This window comes from Pogoniulus pusillus, chromosome 34 (genome assembly GCF_015220805.1).
Source record: "Pogoniulus pusillus isolate bPogPus1 chromosome 34, bPogPus1.pri, whole genome shotgun sequence".
In the NCBI taxonomy this organism is placed as follows: Eukaryota; Metazoa; Chordata; class Aves; order Piciformes; family Lybiidae; genus Pogoniulus; species Pogoniulus pusillus.
The window spans coordinates 9,778,772-9,799,201 of NC_087297.1; the positions used below are offsets into that span (position 1 = coordinate 9,778,772).

General features: G+C 39.6%; 1 protein-coding gene across 1 annotated transcript in view; it reads right to left on the reverse strand.

Moving 5' to 3' along the window:
• Positions 1-6,885: 6,885 nt before the first annotated feature.
• RB1CC1 (RB1 inducible coiled-coil 1) overlaps positions 6,886-20,430 on the reverse strand; it is a 98,775-nt gene continuing 85,230 nt past the window's right edge. The window contains 10 exon segments of the mRNA XM_064170436.1: positions 6,886-8,581; positions 8,920-8,990; positions 9,742-9,869; positions 11,317-11,375; positions 12,133-12,180; positions 13,499-13,550; positions 15,611-15,854; positions 15,976-16,054; positions 16,056-16,085; positions 18,197-18,356. Coding sequence (XP_064026506.1) covers positions 8,504-8,581; positions 8,920-8,990; positions 9,742-9,869; positions 11,317-11,375; positions 12,133-12,180; positions 13,499-13,550; positions 15,611-15,854; positions 15,976-16,054; positions 16,056-16,085; positions 18,197-18,356 — 949 coding nt within the window. The 3' untranslated portion in view covers positions 6,886-8,503.

The following is a 20,430-nucleotide window of genomic DNA, read 5'->3' on the forward strand; positions in this document are numbered from 1 at the left end:
TCCACTGCAAAGCCAACTGAATTTGCCCTACAAGCCAACAAGGGGGAGCTCAGAGTGATCAACAACGAGCTCAGCCATCCAAGGAATGCAGCCGGGCAGCCCATTTCCATGATTACCTATTCTGCTCCTCGATGCCTTTCTTACGTGGGAAGATGCTCTAGCTGCCTAACTTCGGCTCACTGGAATGTGTTTTGCAAATGTTTTAATAAGTTATGACCCTACTTGTCTATGCAATGCAGTTCCTCAGCTACTTCAGCTGCACTCTGCTCCTCTCAGCTGTTTAAGCTGCGAATTCCGTAACGCCTGGGATGTTTAGGAAAAAGGGAAGTTTATACCTTGCTAAATAAGGCTGTTGCTGCCCCAGGGATAAATTCTCTGGCTGGATAAATATCTGAGAGGGTGATGATTTTTTTTGTGTTGGTTTGCTTTTGAGGCATGTTTATTACCTTTCATGACTCCCAAGAACCCTTTGGACTGATGGATGTTTTCCACCTCCCACAGTGCAAGTATCACAGGAGATACAACCTGCTTGTAGATCTCTCCACATCTGGCAGCTGCAGCAGCTGAAGAGATGCTCACGAAGTGCTGTACCTGCTCCTTCCCAGCGCTGACGTCACGTCCTGCTTAGGCACACATGGTAAGAGGTGGGAAGCCTTGCTGCTTGTTGTCTATCAAGGGACCTCTGCCTCCAGGAGCAGCTGTCAGGGGGACATTGCTTGTGTTTACATGAATTATGATATAACCTTTACCACCAAAATGCTTTGAATCATATAATCAGTCAGGGCTGGAAGGGACCACAAGGCTCATCTAGTTCCAACCCCCCCTGCCATGGGCAGGGACACCCTACCCTAGATCAGGGTTTGATAATAGTTATGTTTAACAAAACTAGATCAGAGAACAATCAAAAGGCTAAAAGTGGTTTCCGAACAAAAAAGCCAACCAAACAGCAACAGAAACAAAACCCCAAGCAACCCAACAAGTCACATCCATCACACTTCAAGGTCAGCCTGAAGTTAAATATTGTTTTGAAGAAGTCTGAAAAGTCAAAATTAAATTAGTTTTGGGTTTACTGAGCCAACAGCATCAAATGTCTTTGAAGATGTATTAAAAATCATTATGCCTAATGACTGCTAAAAGCGTTAAGTAACAATACTGATCATTAACTGTCACTGCCTTGGTTAGTTTGACCCCTTTTATGTTTCCCCCCTTGCTAAGGCCTTAAGAGGCTGCATGAAATGCTTTCCATATAATTTCATACATTATGGTGGTGCTTCTTTTTAGCAAACCAAAATCCTGCTCTCCATAAACAGCCTGACCTTCACGTCTCCAGCTTTCAGACAGTAGCTGTCAGGGGAGAGAAACCCACCACACAGCTTCACTGCAAACAAGACACCAGGGCCAGATACAGAAGCCAGTGAGACCTGGGTTCTCCAAATGGCTTAGTTGCAAGCTAAGCACCTGGGAACCTAAATAACATTAAGGACAGCCAGCAACTTAGGTGTAAGAACACACCAACGACTCTAAGAACATACTTGCTAGCAGCAGTTTACAGCTCGATGGATGCTTTTGCTTTCTTTCCATCCAATTAGCTTGTAGTGGAAAACCACTCTAAAGGGCCAACTCCCAAAATAGTTACCTGGATGTTTAAGCTTATTACAATGAATGTACATTTGCTCAGTCTCACAGCACAATGCCAAGAGACTTGTAACATGATTGGTTTAGTTTTCCCAAGGTAAATTAGAATCAGCTTCTTTATTTCCCCTTCCCCCTTTTGTCCTTTCTTTTCAATAACTGTTTGTTTGGGGTTTTTTTTTTTTGCTCCTCAGACATCAGGATAAATTTGAAGGACACATTTGGTATAAACCTGTGAAAAAGTATTTTAAGTGAGATTAGATTTAGATTGAATTAAAACAGATATTGAGAGCTTTAGCTTCTACAAGATTAAAAATGTACCTGTCACTTGATACACCTTCAGTACCATCCCAGAAGGCAGCCTCTCATGAAGTGTATCTTTATTTTGGCACTTGTTGTTTTGCAGATGGTTGTTGGCAACTTTTATCATTTTAAAGATGCTGGAGAAAGGCTCCCAATAATTCTCCTGATGAAGTTGGCCACTGCACGATCCTGCAGTATCTCCCACAGCGTGTTTAATATCTAGGACTGCTTCAGTTCCTGCAGAAGATTTTGCATCAGTTTACAGACTACCCTGGACAGGGCTTTGCAGATGAAAGAGGAGTCAAAGCTTCACCTCAGCATGACACTGAGAGGAACCATTCTTAGTAAAGATAAGGCTTCTCATGAACAATGGTGAGGAGGGAGAGGGGATCAAAAAGGCAGTTCCATCTTTTGGCTCATATTTCCTGTCACAACTTTCTCCCCATTGGGGAGAACAATAATGTCAAAGCAACAGCATTTTTAGAACTAGCTTTATAATTTCTATTGTGGCTGTGATGTTCAGAGATTTAAAGCACTAAAAAAAGGTCTGGTGTCCTCGTGGATGTCACAGAATCATAGAATCAGCCAGGTTGGAAAAGACCTCCAAGCTCATCCAGGCCAACCTAGCACCCAGCCCTGTCCAATCAAGCAGACCACAGCACTAAGTGCCTCGTCCAGTCTTTTCTTCAACACCTCCAGGGACAGTGACTCCATCACCTCCCTGGGCAGCTCATCCATTTGTCTCTGCTTTCCCTAGCAGATAAACCTCTGTCCCTTTCTCCTGCTAGTCAGGAAACAGTTGTGTGAAGTTACAAACTCCTGTTACAGGCCACAAGGAAAACCAAGCAACCAACCAAACCACAAATGGGAGAAAGATGCAGAGCAGCTGCAGATTATATGGCTTAGCCTATGCGAAACATGGCCCTGGAGAAGCAGCTCAGCTGAAACCCTTATTCCTACTTACCAAAACCTCACACAGAGAAGCGAGTGGAATCATGAGTAACACCTATCACAAACAACTAAGTGGAACTGCAGGACAGTAAAATATTGTTACTTATCACTAAGAAAGTCTCCTCTAGCCTAACAGCCAGCAAGTTACTTTCTCCATTAGCTATAGCTCTTCCTTTCATGCTTTGCTCTCCCCAGATTTTTCAGGTTTTGCTCCTTCCAGAGCAGAACTGGAGCTTGTAGAGTCCCATGCTCCTCTTATGTTTGTTGCTTTTAAAAACAGAAGAGATGTGCACTCACAAACCCAAACTAGAACTTAGTGGAAAGAGAGGAAACAAACTACTCAGACTAACCCCTTCCTGCAAATGACTTTTTTGTGTGTGTCTGTCCTTGACACATGCAACTTTAAAAAGGCAGGCCCAGAGGGAGCCTGTCTAATGAAAAGACTAATCTCAAGGCAGACAGAAACAGGCGGTGAGAATTATCAGCTTTACATTAAGCACACTCAAAAACATCCTCCAGTCGGAGCTATCCACACAGCAACACTCCAGTGCTGCCTTCATGCTGCACAGCCTGCAGAGAAACATGTTAGAGCACTCAGAGCTCAGGCATATGGCCCTAGTCAGGATCATCTTCTGAAGGATAAAACATGAAGCAAACAAGAGGATTTCACTGCAGCTGTTACCTACTTTTACTGTTCATCAAACACACACATAGCATCTCAAACCTCCAAAACATATTTAACTACCCTGCTAACTGGATGTGCTTCAAGAAGAGAACCCTGAATTTTTTCAACTCTGAGTTTAAAATAAGCAAGGATCTAATCTTTTAAAATAGATTTAAGACAATACTTACACCAAAACAAAAGGTATGAGAATAATAGTTTTAATAGTTTGCTTTTTTCCTTCTCATTGCAGTAACCCACAGATTAACCACCCTGCTAACTGGATGTGCTTCAAGAAGAGAACCCTGAATTTTTTCAACTCTGAGTTTAAAATTAGCAGGGATCTAATCCTATGCCTTTTAAAATAGATTTAAGACAATACTTACATCAAAAAAAAAATAAAGGTGTGAGAATAAGTTTGCCTTTTTCCTTCTCACTGAAGTAACCCACAGATTTTATGCTATAAAAAGACTCCTGCATTCCTGGGACACACTTGAAATAGTAACAGCAAGCCCCATTTTAAGCCTTCAAAAGTTTAATAATAGACCTCCCCTGCACTGGAATTTAACCACTTTATTATTTTGTTAAATTTTATTTTACATCTAGAATGGGTTTCAAATTAAGCACTAAACCAAGTGCTGTGACTTCCATGCCATAACCACAGACTCGTTTAAAAAGGAGTAACTCAGGCATGCCAAAATGGAAGTGCTACAATTGCTCTGTCATTTACCTAATAACTCTGCTCATAGACTTAACAAAAATACTCTCTCTGAAAGAACCCAAAGAAGGTTATGCAAGAGACAGACATGGTCCTGTAGAAACCAGCTATTTTAAGAAGCTAAAAATGTGGAGACTTTCTGGAGATGTACTAAAGATTTCTAAATGCCACAACTGCAAGTGGTGGGGATTCTTTGGGTATTTGTGATTGGGAACAGTTGGAACTGACACAGCAATAAAGTGAAGCTTTGAGGAGGCTCATGAATCTCCAACCTCCTGCAGCATTGCACTTGGGAGCAAAGTGAAAACGCTTCAGGCAGCATTGCAGTTTGTTTCACAGAAGCAAAGCACGTTAGGGCTTGGAAGGGATCCTGAAAGATCAAGCCCAACTCCCTCTGCCAGAGCAGGATCACCTGGAGTAGGTCACACAGGAATGCACTCAGGTGGGTTTTCAAGGTCTCCAGAGGAGGAGACTCCATATCAGCTCTGGGCAGCCTGTTCCAGTGGTCTGCCACCCTTGCAGTGAAAGACTTTTCCATACCTTCTGGCAGAAGCTCCTACGCTCCAGCTTGCCAGCTGAGCTAAAACCAAGAGAAAGATCTGTTATCGTGGACCAGCCCCAAACCCAACCCAACAGTATGTACATGACCATGCTTTACCATCAGCACGGAAACTACAGCATACTGTTCCCGGTGGCCAGAAGCGTATTTAACTGCAGGCATCGCATCTTTGGCAAGTTATTTACGTTCAGAAACGTTCACTTACACACAGGAGCTACAAATAAGAAAACACACTGAGCATTACAAGGCCTAACATGAAAAGCCATGTCCCTCTCAGACTGTTCAAAGGCATCCAGCCTCCCACAAACGTGGGAAAAACAACTCCCTTCTAAATTGCCACATCCTTTCTGTGCAAAGTCTGCAGGGTAACATTTGCTTCCAATCAGCTTTCTCTGCCACTCGTGTTTCTTTTTGCACTACAACCACATAGATGCCTTTGTCTAAAGCCAGACTTACAGAACAGATATTAGCAGTAGCACAAGAGGCTTTTCTAGTAATCCCTAAGTTTCCAGCATGCAGTTGCACAGAGGAATTAAAAGAAATCTCAGATGAGTTTATCCTCCAGCTTCCCTCCCCACCCCGTGAATATGCTCCTCATCCAAATTATATAGCAATGGACAAAGTTTTATTGTGGAGCAGACTGAGGCACATAGGTGGTGCATACCAAGCATAGTTTCAAGCCCTAGTAAGGCTGTGACATACAAAAACTATGTAAACTACATTTTTTTCAATGACTGTTCAGAATCATTACTGAGTATGTTAGGAGTTTGTTTGACAGAACTTCCACTCTGAATACACATAAAGATTATAAAATGAAACACATGACAAATACTCCTAAAAACCAAACCCATTGCTAGTTATTTATACTTCACAAAAATATGATGTCATGTAACAATAACAGATATATCCTGCTGTTCTTTTAAGTGGCAGATATCAGCAAGGAAAAGACTTTTTCTTCCCTCACAGTTTGCATTACAGTACTTCATTTTAATCAGTTTATTTAGGTGCTTCCTAAGTTCACTTTCATATATTGCTCACGTGTTTGAGTTATATCAACGTCAGTCACACCTTTCTCTAGCTTACAAGTCAGGATGACTTTCAGAGCACCGTAAGTCATCAGTGCTACTGTCCACACAGGCTTAAATATATGCATTTTAATTTAGGCAAAATAAACTGAGACTAGAAAGCTCAGGGGTTTTGAATTCTTAGCATAGAATTCTATACTCAGCTCACCTCTGTGCTCAGGACACCATCCCAGAGTCTGCGACAAACTTCTCGGTACATCATCGCCACAGAGTAGCTGGACACACACGGGCCTGGGTGCTCAACGGGCTTGTAAGCCAAAAGCAGTGTTGCTTGTGGGTGCAGAGTCCTGTAGGGTCATCATCACGTCTGCAGTTTTATCCAGCTTGGAAGAAGATGGCAAACATCCTTTTCTCCACAAAGTTACAGGGGACTTTTTACTTCTCTTTGAAACAAACTATTCGTTAACAGAAGGGTGGGGTCTTACATTGTAGTGCACACTGATAAGAGCCATGGCTGCTACTCGAGGAGTGACTGTCCTCCCAGAAATGGAAGAATGCTGCCTCTTTGCAAAGCCTACTGGCTTTTGAGAGATATTTAGTCCCTTAAGGCCAAGTCATACAGCAGAAGGGTGATTATCTGAGGCTGGGCAAGTTTTGTCAGTGAGGTAGAAGGCATCGAGGCTCCTAAAAACTCAGCATTTTAGCAACAGATTGTGCTACCTGTGCACCTTGTTACACCACTTGGGGCTGAAGGACCCAGACTGCACCAAACCACAGACAGAATTGAATTCCCAGTTAGGTGAAGGTCAACAATACAACACCAAAGCAGTACTGCATCATGATGATTGTTTGCTTTACTTGAAACCTATTCTAAAGATCTACATCGCTGACATATTTGACACTGGGCAGTACTCAACTATTGTCACATGGTTCTCAAAGAACAAGCCACATCTCTTTGCTAAGTGACTTAAACAAAGTAAAGGCATCAACCAGCAAATGGAATCATCAGGTAAGAATGCAACTTGACAAAAGGACATTCTGCTTTCCAGAGAGCAACTGTCTTACATTTATTTCATCAAAGGTGTGATACAATTACAAGCCCATGCACGTCATAAAAATCTGAACTTAAAATTGTCATGGAACAAAGGATTAAATAAAGCATATACAGAAGTTTCTGGGCATCCAAGTGGACTGCTTAGCCTGGAGGAATATCACTTGCAACATATGGGCAGAAGCAGGAACAAATGCATGTGATCACTTCTTGACCTCTTTTCCTCCTCCACTCCACACCTTCTGAAGATAAACCACACAGCTGAGCAACTCTATGGATTAAACCTTAGACATAAGCACATAGTTGAGTCCAGAATTGTACTTCATATTGGCTACACAGCTATAGTACATCTTTTTATACCCCTATTAAAAAAATAAATTAGACTACATTTTTAAAATGTAGCCAAATATAACTGCTGTGAAAAATGTCATCTGTCCATTTAATATGCTGACAAATTAATTTCTGTCTTAATTTATTTAGGTTCTTTGTTTTGTGATAAGGTAATTCTTGGAATTCCTGAATGTTGTTGAGTAATAATGCCTCTTGCAGGAAATTTAAGATATTTCTATGTGATGAAACTTCTGGAGGAACCAGACAGAAGCTGCAACAGGTTCAAATGAAATAAATAGTACAGCTGGTATTTCAAAGGCACACAGATACTTCAAACACATACAGTTTCAAATCTTTATTGGTTTAAAATTCTACATGTCTTTTACAATTACAATAATTTGTTACTTAAATGACTCTGGTATGGTTAATGTACAATGAGTTGGTTTTGTTTTGTTTGTTTGTTTTTTTTTTCCTGAAACTCAACCATGAAATACAATTTCATCAATATGATTTTCCTAAATAATAGATTAACACAAGATTTCTGTTTGGTTGGGAAAGAACCAGTGCTTCACCTCGAACAAACGGCACAGCTGCCTTCCCCTCAGAATCTGTGTGATCAATCCATCGAAAGTGCTTTTGAAGATTGCAGATCTAACTGTGACTGATTCTCCAAATCAGCCTATCAAATGGCAAGGGTCTTTTGTTTTAACATTAAAGAGCATTTTCATGTCATGAAACAAGTTGCAGTAGTTATTTCTTTTATTCATCTACTGAGGCAAACTCATGTCGAAGAAAAATTATATGATTATCTGCATGCAATGAACACTCCTCTTTAAATAGTTGATGAATTTTACACATAGAAAGAATCTGTTAAAGAGTGCAAGTACTCTGATAATGATTTCACAAAAGGACATATGCTGGTAATAATGGTAGCTAACATTTAACACCTAAATACGAGCTAACGTATATTTAGCAGGCAATTGACATGGCTAACGAACCATGTTTCATGTGGTTGCCCTTTGAGAAAATGAACTCATTTGGTCCACACTCCTAAAGTTACCTGGGTAAAAAAATTGCAACAGTTAGGGCCAGAGTTTTTTGATGAAGTTCTCATATCTAAAATGTGACCTGTTAAAAAGTAAAAGCAGTACATCAATGACAGATCTTGTCGCACGACCTCGGTATAAAAAGATGGCCTGGTGTCTAGAGCGATGAACGAGCACTGAAGGACAATCAGAAAAGAATGGAGACAGTGAACTGAAGCTTTGCTGTGTTATACCTTCTTGTTCCATGGGACTGCTTTCACTCTGTAGAATTTTGTACCCAAAGGAACTTTAAATCTGTTTTGTGCCTACAAAACAAAAATCAAACCTCAAATTACACTAGAAATACGGGAGCGTTCCTCTGGTTTTGTATTTGTAAGCAGGAACTGATTCATGCTCCTCAGCAACCACAAGATCCTTCAGAGTCTGGCAAGGTTCTGCACATAACTACACAAGTCACCCATCACCTGCTCTTTAGTTCCCTTTCTCTTGCTACTCACTGCCTAGAAGGCAGAGCAGGAATAGCGGAATCCAGGACAATTTCCACTTCATTTATTATGCATTTTTCACAGTTGTTAGAAACATTAAATCTCATTTTCTTTTTTATTAATTTTATCAGATGATTTTTCCATTAGTATTCCCTTACCTTTTTTGCCTGGCAGTATTCCTTTTCCATCACTTTTCCTAGCACCCAAGGTCTCCTAGATGCACCTGAAGCTAAACAGACAAGATAGTTATTATTTTAGCTAATCAGCTACAGGTGACAGGCCATTATATTCAATATGGTTACAGATTTTTTGGTAAGGTGATTTCACTAAAAGCAGAAACTCCTTCAAACCCCCTTTTTTTTAAGTCAAGCAACTCCAGATGTCAAGAGAGGTCGCTGATGCTCTCAGAGAAGAAATCTGATTTTTCCATTTTAGTTTTCTTTTCCAAGTTTACATCAGAGGATGCAAAAAGAAACCAGATCTGAAATTCATTTAATGTTTCAAAATGATTCTTGTCAACCCAGCTTGGCTTATTGGTCTGATTTAAAGTGAGAATCTATTGAAGTATTCCAAAGGACAGAAAGTTGTCTGTAATCAGCTATTATGCTTGTCCTTACTGAAAAAAAGATGATTTTCTCTATTAATGATGGACATTCATCACTTGTAACTTTTAATTTTCATGCCCTAGAGATCTGCTAGCTTAGGCTGCAGCTTCAAAGGGCATCCAAATGCTGTTCAAAAAAGAGAAAAGTGGGAAACCTCAATCATAAACTGACAAGTCACAAGTGCAACAGTGGACTTACAAAGCTGCTCTGAAAGCTCGGTTAGCAAAAGCTACAAAGACAGCTGACAGCTCTCCATTTCTTGCTTCTCCTGTTTGTCACCTACTTACAATATCAATTACCCCCTTAGTAAGTTAGGAGTGTTAGTTGTAGGAGAAGATAATAATTGGAAGTAACTTTGACACTTACCACACTCACCTGGTTTGAGATCCAGTGCAGCAAGAGACTCCGAGTGCAAGAAATACAAGGTTGGACTAACGGTAAACAATACATAGTTGTCATGTCGCTCGTCCAAGATGATGAGAACCAAATCTCCAACCTGGAAACTGGGAAGGGGAGGGAATAAATTAAAAAATCCAAGTAACTTAAGTAAAAAAACCCCACAGAGCTGGATTGCCAAGTACTGCACAGACTGAGACTTCAGCTGAACCACAGCACAGAGGTCTCTACTTGTTAAGCCAGCTAACATATACACACACAGAGATATTTTCTGAAGGCAACAAAGCACTCCCCCTTGGTTTTCGAAATGTTCTTCATCAGCTAAAATTAGCTTTTTCAAAAGAACTCATGGTTTTGCTGCAAAATACTGGGGCTGTTCAGCCTGGAGAAAAGAAGCCTCTGGGAAGACCTTAGAGCAGCCTTTCAGTAGCTGAGGAGGGGGGGATACAAGAGAGCTGAACAGGGACTTTTTACAAGGGCTTGTGGTGATATGACAAGACAGAATGGGTTGAAGCTTAAGGAGTCTGGAGACTAGAAAGAAATTCTTTACAGTGAGGGCAATGAGACACTGGAAACAGGTTGTCCAGGGAGGTTGTGGATATCCCCTCCCTGGAGGTGTTCAAGGCCAGACTGGATGAAGCCTTGAACAAGGTGATCTAGTGGAAGCATTCCCTGGCCACAGCAGAGGGGTTGGAACTGTATGATCTTTAAGGTCTCTTCCAACATAAACCATTCTATGAATCTATAGAAACAGAATTACCTAACAAAATACTCACAACTCAATTTTATACTGTTTTTATCCACCAATACTTATGCTATTGATCACTGTTATCAGTGTGTCCAAAGACTCTATCAATGCTTTGAACTGAAGCAAACTGGAACGTAGTAGAATCCTGCAAAACATTCCTCTATCATAGGATGGTTTAGGTTGGAAGTGACCTCAGATTACAGGATGTTAGGGGTTGGAAGGGACCCAAGGAGATCATCGAGTTTAACTCCTCTGCCAAAGCAGGACAATACTATCTAACACAGGTCACAGAGGAGGGATGGCAGTTGGTAAGTGCTGGAGAAGGACAGTGTGCTGGGTTTCAGAGACTGCCTCACGAATCTTAGAGAGGGACAACTTCAGTGATAGCACTGAGGCCTTTGCTTAACTGTTCACAGAACTTTTCATCCTCAGGTCAGATCAGGAACAGCTCTAGGATCTTGATGTCATCGAAGTTGCTGGCAGTGCTCCATAAATCACTGCACATTTGACCCTTTTCTATGAATGCTCTGGGTCAGCAGGTGGAGGGGTTATGGTCTCCTTGTGTCTGTATGATGACTGATCTGGTGAAGCACTGCTTCATGAAATGCTTTTTGGGCACTTCCACAATCCAGATGACAGAAGGCTGGGTGGGGCACTCAGTGCCATGGTTTAGTTAATTAGAAGGGTTAGGTGATAGGTTGGACTGGACGATCCTAGAGGTCTTTACCAACCTGGTTAATTCTGTGATAGATACTCATTACTGGAGGCATAGCCATCTGTTTATATGCCAGTTCACAAGTACTTACTCTCTAATTGCTATTTTTTCTGAATGTCTTGAGGATACTGATGACATGCTCTGGGACATCTACAAAAAAAACAAAGAAGAAAGCTTTCAAGTACTGGCAAGCTGTGATGAAATGAACACCAAAGATTTTCACACTCTGCTTTTTCCAACTGGAACAAGTGTTAAATTGAAATGCAAACTAGCTTGACTTCTGTATTTAGCATTCATTTTTTGCCTTGGAGAAAACCAGAAACAAAAATGCAATGCTAAGAATATTCCCATTAGAACTTAGTAAAGGTTGTCTCATGAAGGAAGTTCTCTATACAAAGGTTCTCTTTCTCAGTAATTTACATAAATTACAACAAAAATCATCTTGTAATAACATTCTTGCTATTGAAAGGGACTTTTTAGTTTTTATTGCTTGCAGAGAGCAAAACATCACAAATTCTGCTGCAAAAGCAAGTGAGACTTGAGAAGCTTTTTCTTTTATGTAGTGAACTCCTTCTGGGTTGCTTATGTGGAGTAGCTTAATAGAAATAAGTGCTGATGTATGTTTCAGTTTTACAAGTGTATCAGGAAGGAGCTTGTGGTCCCCAAGCTTGGGTAGTCTATGTTTTTTGGGAAGATGTCTCTTATTCTGTATACTTCAAATCTTCCCCATAAGAACATTGCTAAGCTGAGACACCTCTGAAAATTTACCAGGCTACCTATTTGCCACTTGCCTTAACACTTAAAACATCTTAGAAGTTCTCAAACCCCACAGTTTTAGATTTTAATATTTACAAGCTTTTCCATTTTTTTGGGTAAGACTTAAAACATGCAATTCCCAAGTACCTACCAATCTTTGATTTAATCTCTTATTTTCCTCTTCTTTCAGCTGCAAAGTCTGAAAGAAAATCTTATCTGATTAACTAATTAATACACCTTACACAATATAAACAGGTTTAAAAAGCTTTCTGATATGACCAGAGGTGACTACTTATACAATAGATGTATTTAGCACAGCTTTCAATTTTATTTACTGTATCAAAACAACTTTAGAATTAAAGATATGCCCCAAAAATTTCAAGTCTACCAATTAACCACAGTGCTACAAAATCTACTACTAAGCTATGCTTACGTCCATACTCATCCCTCTAAGTAGGAAAAACATTTTACTGCTAAGAAATGCAATATATTATTACTCTACAGCCTCTACTCATGACAAATTCTTTGTAAGTAGATGGACAGAAAAAAGCATTTAAGTGCTTCTAGTCAGAGTCAGGAACTGCCACCATCCAGTGCTACAATCCAAAACCAGAAAACATTCAGGGGCCTTAACTGATTACAGACTTTAGTCTGAGTGATCCTAGAGAGCTGAAAGCTAAAGATGCTCTTTATTTTTCTATTAAGGTCAACTTTGAAAAGGCAATAAAAAGGCAACTGGAAGTGTGTCAGATATGCCTGGATAGTTAAAAATTACTGGAATCTGGAAGATCCCACTGTGACTGCTAAACGTTAATCTAGCCCTTAGTAACAGTAGCAACTTTCATTTCATCAAAAAGGTTCAATTACTCAGGGTACACTCAAAGCCATTCTCAAAATGTAAGTTATAACAGAGGCAGAAATTTAAGGTATGTATTTGGGAGCAGCAGGGAGGTGAGATACTGAAGCTCAGTTCTAAACTGTAGGAGTGTGACAATTACTTCAGAAACTCATCATATAAGTATAGATATAACAAGTGTTATTTTACTGTCTGCACAAGTAATTCTGTCAGGAGGAACCCCAGGTAGAATTAAGATTATCTAAGTAAGAGCAACCTAAGAGAAGAACTTGCTCATACCCAAGAGGAACAGGTAAACCAATCTTAGTTCCTGTCCAGCTACTTTGAATGCTTTGATATGAAAGAGTACATCAAAACTACTTTTTGCTAGATAAAATCCCTTGTCACTTCTAAGATGAAATATTACCTGTGAAGCCTACATAAACCAATGAACTTCAAGCTAGGCCAAGTGCAATATATTAATACCTACTTTTAATTACTTCAAAGAACTATAGTGATCTGAAACAAATGCAATGGAAAACTCATCCTCTGTAAAGATACTTATAAGCTTTGCAGATACTGTGCTGCATTGGAGCAGACAACTAACCACAGCACAACTTCACACAGGCTCATTGAGAGGTGCTTGGGTTGTAATGCATAACCTCACAAGCTATCTACTCACTCTTTCTAACAACATTATCCTCTGTTTTTCTTCAGACATACGGACGTTTTCACTACAAGACAAAAAAGAAAATGAAGAAGTTAAAAATGAAAACTCTTTTCACCACCCTTCTCCCAGTGTCACTCAGTGATGGGTGCCATGTGTCTGCTAGCAGAGAGGGAGCAGCAGAGAAAGTTACCTTAAGAATCAGTATCAACATTTCTGGTGGGTTTGGGGGGATGTTTATTTTATTTCCTTTTTGTTTTAAACCAAGGAGCTTCTTTGCTGCAACAAGCCAGGGAAACCTCAGTCACTGAATAGCCTATAAAAAGTTACATGGGTCCCCCTGTGAGGAGAAGTTGAAGGAGCTGGGGTTGTTTAGCCTGGAGAAGAGGAGGCTCAGGGCAGACCTCACTGCTATCTAGAACTACCTGAAGGGAAGCTGTAGCCAGGTGGGGGTCAGTCTCTGCTCCCAGGCAACCAGCAACAGAACAAAGGGACACGGTCTCAAGTTGTGCCAGGGGAGGTCTAGGCTGGATGTTAGGAGGAGGTTATTGGCATTGGAATGGGCTGCCCAGGGAGGTGGTGGAGTCATCATCCCTGGAGGTATTGAAGAAAAGCCTGGATGAGGCACTTAGTGCCATGGGCTGGTTGACTGGATAGGGCTGGGTGCTAGGTTGGGCTGGATGACCTTGGAGGTCTCTTCCAACCTGCTTGATTCTATGATTCTACCTGCATACTTTCAAAATATCAAGAGGAAAGATACAGCTCCCAGTGCTTTGGCACTTAACCCTTGATACTGCAGATCAGCTCTACAATGCTCTTTGAAGTTTAAAGGCTCTGGGACTCTGCGGTAGACACCGATGAACCCACCAAGTGTCTCCACTTACCATTATCTTGTCATGCTCTAGTATTCTGATAACATCCTAATAAGAAATTTTCTTCTAACTCAGAGAGCAATTCCTAACACAATCAAAAAATATTTTTAAAGGCAGGTCAATAGTGAAGAAAAAAATATTCTGTATTCCAAACTGCTTGGGAAAAGAAAATGGACAACATTTTGGATTCTGCTACAGCAGAAACTCACACTGCAGATGTTTTATTTCTACACTTATCCCTATTTTTTTATGTGGAGTTAAAAAGAAACAATTGGAATGTCTTGGACAAAACTTCTCACTCTTTTCCCCCTGAATTCTTTCCCAGAAATCCATCCTGAATGAATTATTACAATGTACTAAGTGATAATGGCTGAGTATCTTCTAGTAATGAGTTCTATTTTGATGCACATGTATCATCTGCTATTCATGTTGTCTTATTCTAGTCAAAGTCCATGGAGTAGAATGTGCTCATTTTATTACAAATTTTTTAAGCCTAACATTCTACATTTGTTGTGAGAAAATTACAAAGATTGTGAAGAAAATTGGGGGGAAAAAAGAAGAAAATAAAATGAAAAGGTGTTTTTTTTTCAGGTACCACCATAACCCAGTCTCAAGGGGCATCAGACAGTCTTTACCACTTAAATGTCCCTGAAATAATTTTGTAAATATTCAAAATACTAATCAAGGCTTTGAACTTGATGTGCTTTTTCAGGGAAGACAGTATTGAAAGAACAAAATCTATCTGTAGTTGAGTGGATTGCTGACCACAATCAAAAGAACTCCTTTGTACCAGTCACTAGTCAAGTACGAAGATCAGAGATCACAGGCCATTAGCTTAACATGTCCAATCAGCTGTACAAGTATAATCCATCAAGGACACTTAATGAGCCTGAATCCCATTATTATTTAGGAATCTTCAGGCTTCTGTGGATGTGTCCAGGAACATCACAAAGTTTGTTTTCTTGTAAAAGACATGCCAATACCTTGCAGCCGCCCAGCTCATTTATAGTCAGGTCTATTTCTTTGTGTCATAATTGTGAGGACAAGTTTCACCTTTAAGTCATCAGATCCACACGTTTCCCAAGGCAGTGACACCACAATTGTGTGCCTACTTTTAAAAGACTATTTTTAGTAAGAACATCAAAGCCAGAAGCAGTGTTAAACACCCTTGTCTGTACTTTGCAACACCCAATAGCACACGTTGAAAGAAGGAAGACATGCTTTGGGTATTTAGACTACAAAGCCCCATACTTACTGCACAGCCATCATGCTGGTTTCCATTGTGGAGTCCATTCTCTCTTCAGCTGCAATGTCTGAAACCAATCTGTCTGTGTCAGTGGGAGTATCAGCTGCACAGGCTCCACACGGTTCTGAAGCTGCTGCTGCCAAGTAGGTTGAAGGAGAAAAACTACTGCTTCTCAATTTATTAACTTCTTCCTCAAGTTTCTTCTTCTCTTCAAGTAAGCGAGCTCGATCTTCAGAAAGTGTTTCAATCAAATCTATCACACAAGGAAGTGAAAATAACTCTCAAAATCAGAAGCACTAAGGATCAAAACCCATCTGCAAGGAACAGAATTGTCCCACCAAAAAAGATGAGCCCTTCTTCAGAACTTTGCTTACCCTTATCTTTTTCTTGCTGTTGTGTAAGCATTTTTAATTTGTCACTGAGATCATTAATTATGTTTTCTTTTTTCATTTTTTTCTCTTGCCAGAACAGTATTAAAGTTGGTCTGAAAGCAGAAAGATTGTTGAAATAAGAGATGTAATGCAAAAACGTACTGCAATATCCATTACCAGAAGAGAAAAAGTATAGGAGCTGCCACACACATCAGTTTTCTACATGATAATTAAACAAGGAATTAAGCTTGTCTACATATTATTTTGGTGAAGAGATGATATATCTGCACATTTTATTTTGACCTTTCTCTGTAACCATTATTTTCATCCTTCTGCTTCCCCCAAGTCCAATATCCATATGTAGCATAAAGAAATCATTAAAACCAGTAAATTCTAAGGTGGAGCACTTGTAAATGTAATGCTTTCTATCCAGTTAATATATGCCACTTGCACATTTTATATTAAAATCCAGGTACTTTAAGGATTAAAGTGGTTATTAAGACAAAGCTGCAGTGCATCATCTCACAGGCAGTAAGAACAGTATCTTTATTAATAACCTAGAATATGAATTAAAAATACATTTCAAGTCAGTGAACACTAACTGAAGGCAGAAGTCATACAGGAAGCCTGGCTAACAGCTTGAATAACTGAACATAAAAGAAGCTAATAGATCTTCATCATCAGTCTCAAATCTTTCTGCTTCTTCAGTCCTACTACCCATTCTGCCCTCATCCCTTCTACTCTTAAGGTAGAGCTGAAAAGAGGGAGACAAACTATCAACAGCCATCTACTAGAAATATATTTTAGATTTCATTTTTTGGTGAATGTTAAGAGAGTCTTGACCTGTGGGTATTAAGTCAGTCTTAAAATACAAGGCTACACACCTTCCATTGTGCACAGCAACCTCAGGTATGTGTGCAACAGAACTACCACACACCAGAAGCACAAAGAATACCTCTAAGATAACTTTACTGAGAGAAACAAAAATGATAAAAGAGAGGTTAAACACCCAGAATATTCAGTGATCAGCAGAGGCAAGTCCAATAAGGATTCAGCACTGACTGATACACTGGTTTTACAGGTGGAGGGTTTTTGTTTGATTTGTTGTTGCTCTTAATAAATAGCTCCATCATGCCCTGAAAATTTGTTGTTATGCCTCCTCAGAAGCTTCCCTTCTGCTGTAGAGCTGATGAATATTGTTAGATCATGATGAAAGTGACATATTAAGGCTTATTCTGATGCAAAAAAAAGAATCTTCTGATTGCCAGTGTAATGTATGAAATGCTCCCATCAGATGTACTATGTAAGGCTCACTTCAGCATTCATGTTTGCAGTCTGAAAATTTCAGAGATATTCCCTTCTCTAGAACTGTCTGCAATTCTCTCCTCTCTGCATCAAGTGATTCATAGCATTCATTCACCAAGCTGGCTGATCACTACACTGTCTCTTTGTCCTTACTTGATCCTACCACAGCTAAATTAGAGGTGCTTAAAACAGAAAATCCTTTCTTAGTGTTTAAGTGCAAAGCTGTAGATAATAGCTGTTACTAACAGAGATTTAATTTAAGAACTGAGGACTCATCCACAAAATCTGAGAGTCAAGATGTTCTGAAACTAAAGACAAAGTGTGGATAGATATAAAATCATTAACCCAGCACAAAACAATTTTGTATCAAGGGGTGTAGTCGTGTTTCTAAGTTTAAGTAAAACACAACATTTGCTTTGAATCTCAAACTCCACTCGCTCAGGGTAATAAAGTTTAAAAGCCATTAAGCAGCACTCCAAATCAATTGGTATTTCAAATCGATTTTGTGATGTCCAGAAATTTGAGGTTTTTGAACTTAAATGACATTTAAGCAGGATCTTTCTGGAGTTTAAGAGACCTACAGATAAAACCTGACAGCACTGGTTTAACAAAAGATGCCACAAACCAACAAAAAACGGAATCTGTTCACAGATATTTAAGGTGTTGGTGCTTTTTTATCTTTTCTATTCTTTTTGTGTGTGTGTGTTTGTGATTTGCTTTTTTGGCTTATTATTTTAAAGCTTTAGTGTTGGATTTCACTAACACACCATAGCCTGGCTCCAGATGTGACTATTCAGAATGTGTTAAACCTCACATAGCACCAAGACTCTAACAACTCCCTAATATCAAAATAGGGGGGGAAAAAATCAACCACATAACTGTCATGGAAGCAAAAGTAATAGATAAGATACATCTTTACCTGCTGCTCAGCTGTGAGTGATGTTCTGATGTTCTGCATTTCTTCATTCTTTCTTTTCTCTTGCTCTTCAAGTTGTTCTAAAAACTTCATTTTTTCTTCCTGAAGCTTCTCTTGAAGTTCAGCAACCAAAGTGGATTCAGCAGATGATTCAATGGGAGGACTTAAAAGGAAATGGTTAGGTTTTACATTTGCAGCACATACAGTCCCAGAACACATGAAATAAGCAAATACACACACAGTGACAATTTATTTGTGAAACCTTTTTTTTCCCCCTGAAGTCTTTAATAAATGCTGGATTCCAATTAAGTCACTGCTAATCTTCAATTTGACTTTTTTAACCATAAGCATCTTATGAAATTCCTCTCTTGGGCATTCTGGCTTTTAATGTACTGTACTTCCTCTAATTCTGAAGTGTTGATGAGGGGGGGAGGTTTTTGGTTTTTCTTTTCTAACAGAAGATATGAAAAGAAGTAAAAAGAGGAGTAATGATGATCAATTCCCTGAAGATTCTTAGTATGTAAAAATGCCTTCAGCACTATCACCTGGGTCAAACAATTCAGGTAGTAAATGAGACACTAAGGAATCCAGACGTGAAACTCAAAACTTTGGGTGGCAGAACCTTGAGGACAGCAGTAATGAACCTAAAAGAAAATATCAGCAACAGAAGGAAGAAGAGTAACAACCTCGAATGGCTCTTGAAACAAGGAACAGTACAGGGCAAGTTATTTTGCCAGCACTGAAGCAAAAGCATTAAGTACACTCTTCTGTGCTCTGGCTTGAGTTACCAACACTGGGATGGAGGACTCCCTTGGCTGGGCAAAATTTGTGAAAAACTATTGTTTTAAATTTCTACTATTCCTCTAGACCAGAACCTTATTTAATAGAAAATCCCCCAAAGCTAACTCTCCATCTCCATACACATTGTCAATGGTTTTCTCTAAGGTCTCCTGATATTAGCTAGGCTGTGATGAACTTGTGTGCTGACATACTGACACTCACAAGAATGACTCCTAATCCTAAAAATGCTCCAAGAATTTCTCTTGCTTCTCTACTAAGACAAAGATAGAAGAGGCTGGACAATACCAAGGCTAGAAGACAAAGCAGTAATTTAGTTTTCAAAGCAGTCAGGATTCCTATTCTCTTTTAACATCCTTTACAACTTTATAAATCTTTTAACTGATCAGCAAACTACTTAACAACAGAAGTCACTATGCAAATTGTGGTTTTCAGTTAATCTTGGCCAGTACATAGTATGCATAGTGGAAAGATTAAATGGGAGAGCTACAAATAGGATATCAGGGAGTGACAGGACTAGGGAGGAATGAAACAAAGCTGGAGGTGGGGAGATTCAGACTGGATGTGAAAAGGAATTTCTTCAGCATAATGGTGAGAGCCTGGAATGGATTGCCCAGGGAGGTGGTTGAGACCCTATCCCTGCAGGTGTTTAAGGCCAAGTTGGATGAGGCTGTGGGCAGCCTGCTCTAGGGTAGGGTGTCCCTGCCCATGGCAGGGGGGTTGGAACTAGATCATCCTCCTTCCAATCCTGACTGATTCTATGATTCTAAATGCCTTGCAGGTTCATTATCTTACCTAATCATGACTTCAATTTCAGCCACATAGTAACCAAAGCACATTAATTTTCCTATCTGGGTAATGCATGGGTCACAAACATTTCTTTGTCACTTTGAAGTATTTTTGCTAGTTTTCTCTTAAGTTCAAGCTTGTCTTCTTGTTACATATTCTTCTAAGTTCAAAATCTAAAGTCCCAATACCAGTGCAACACTTGGATCAAATTAAACAAATGACCTTCCTGTCTGTGCCTTCTGGATTCTTAACATAACCTAGCTCTTGCACAAAAGCACATTTATCTGACAACCAAATGGGCACACACCAAGTAGAAGCTGGTTTCCACCATTACAAGTTGAGGGTTAAATAATGACTGGGTGAGAATAACAAATCAATTGGAATTGCTGACTTCACTTGAGGGTTTAGGAACTCAACACCCAAACAGCTAGACTGTAACTTAACATACATGTTTTCTGGCATGTCTTTATTCCTAGAGAAAAGAACAAAAAAAACTAAGAGCAGATTAAAGACACCAGGAAGAGGCTTAGGAGGCAATACCTATTTTAAGGTCACAGAGAAATTAATTTGACAGGACTCATAACAAACTACTTCTACCCGTTGAGTCAAGTTTTTAGAATGTCTACAGCACACTCATATATATATAAGAG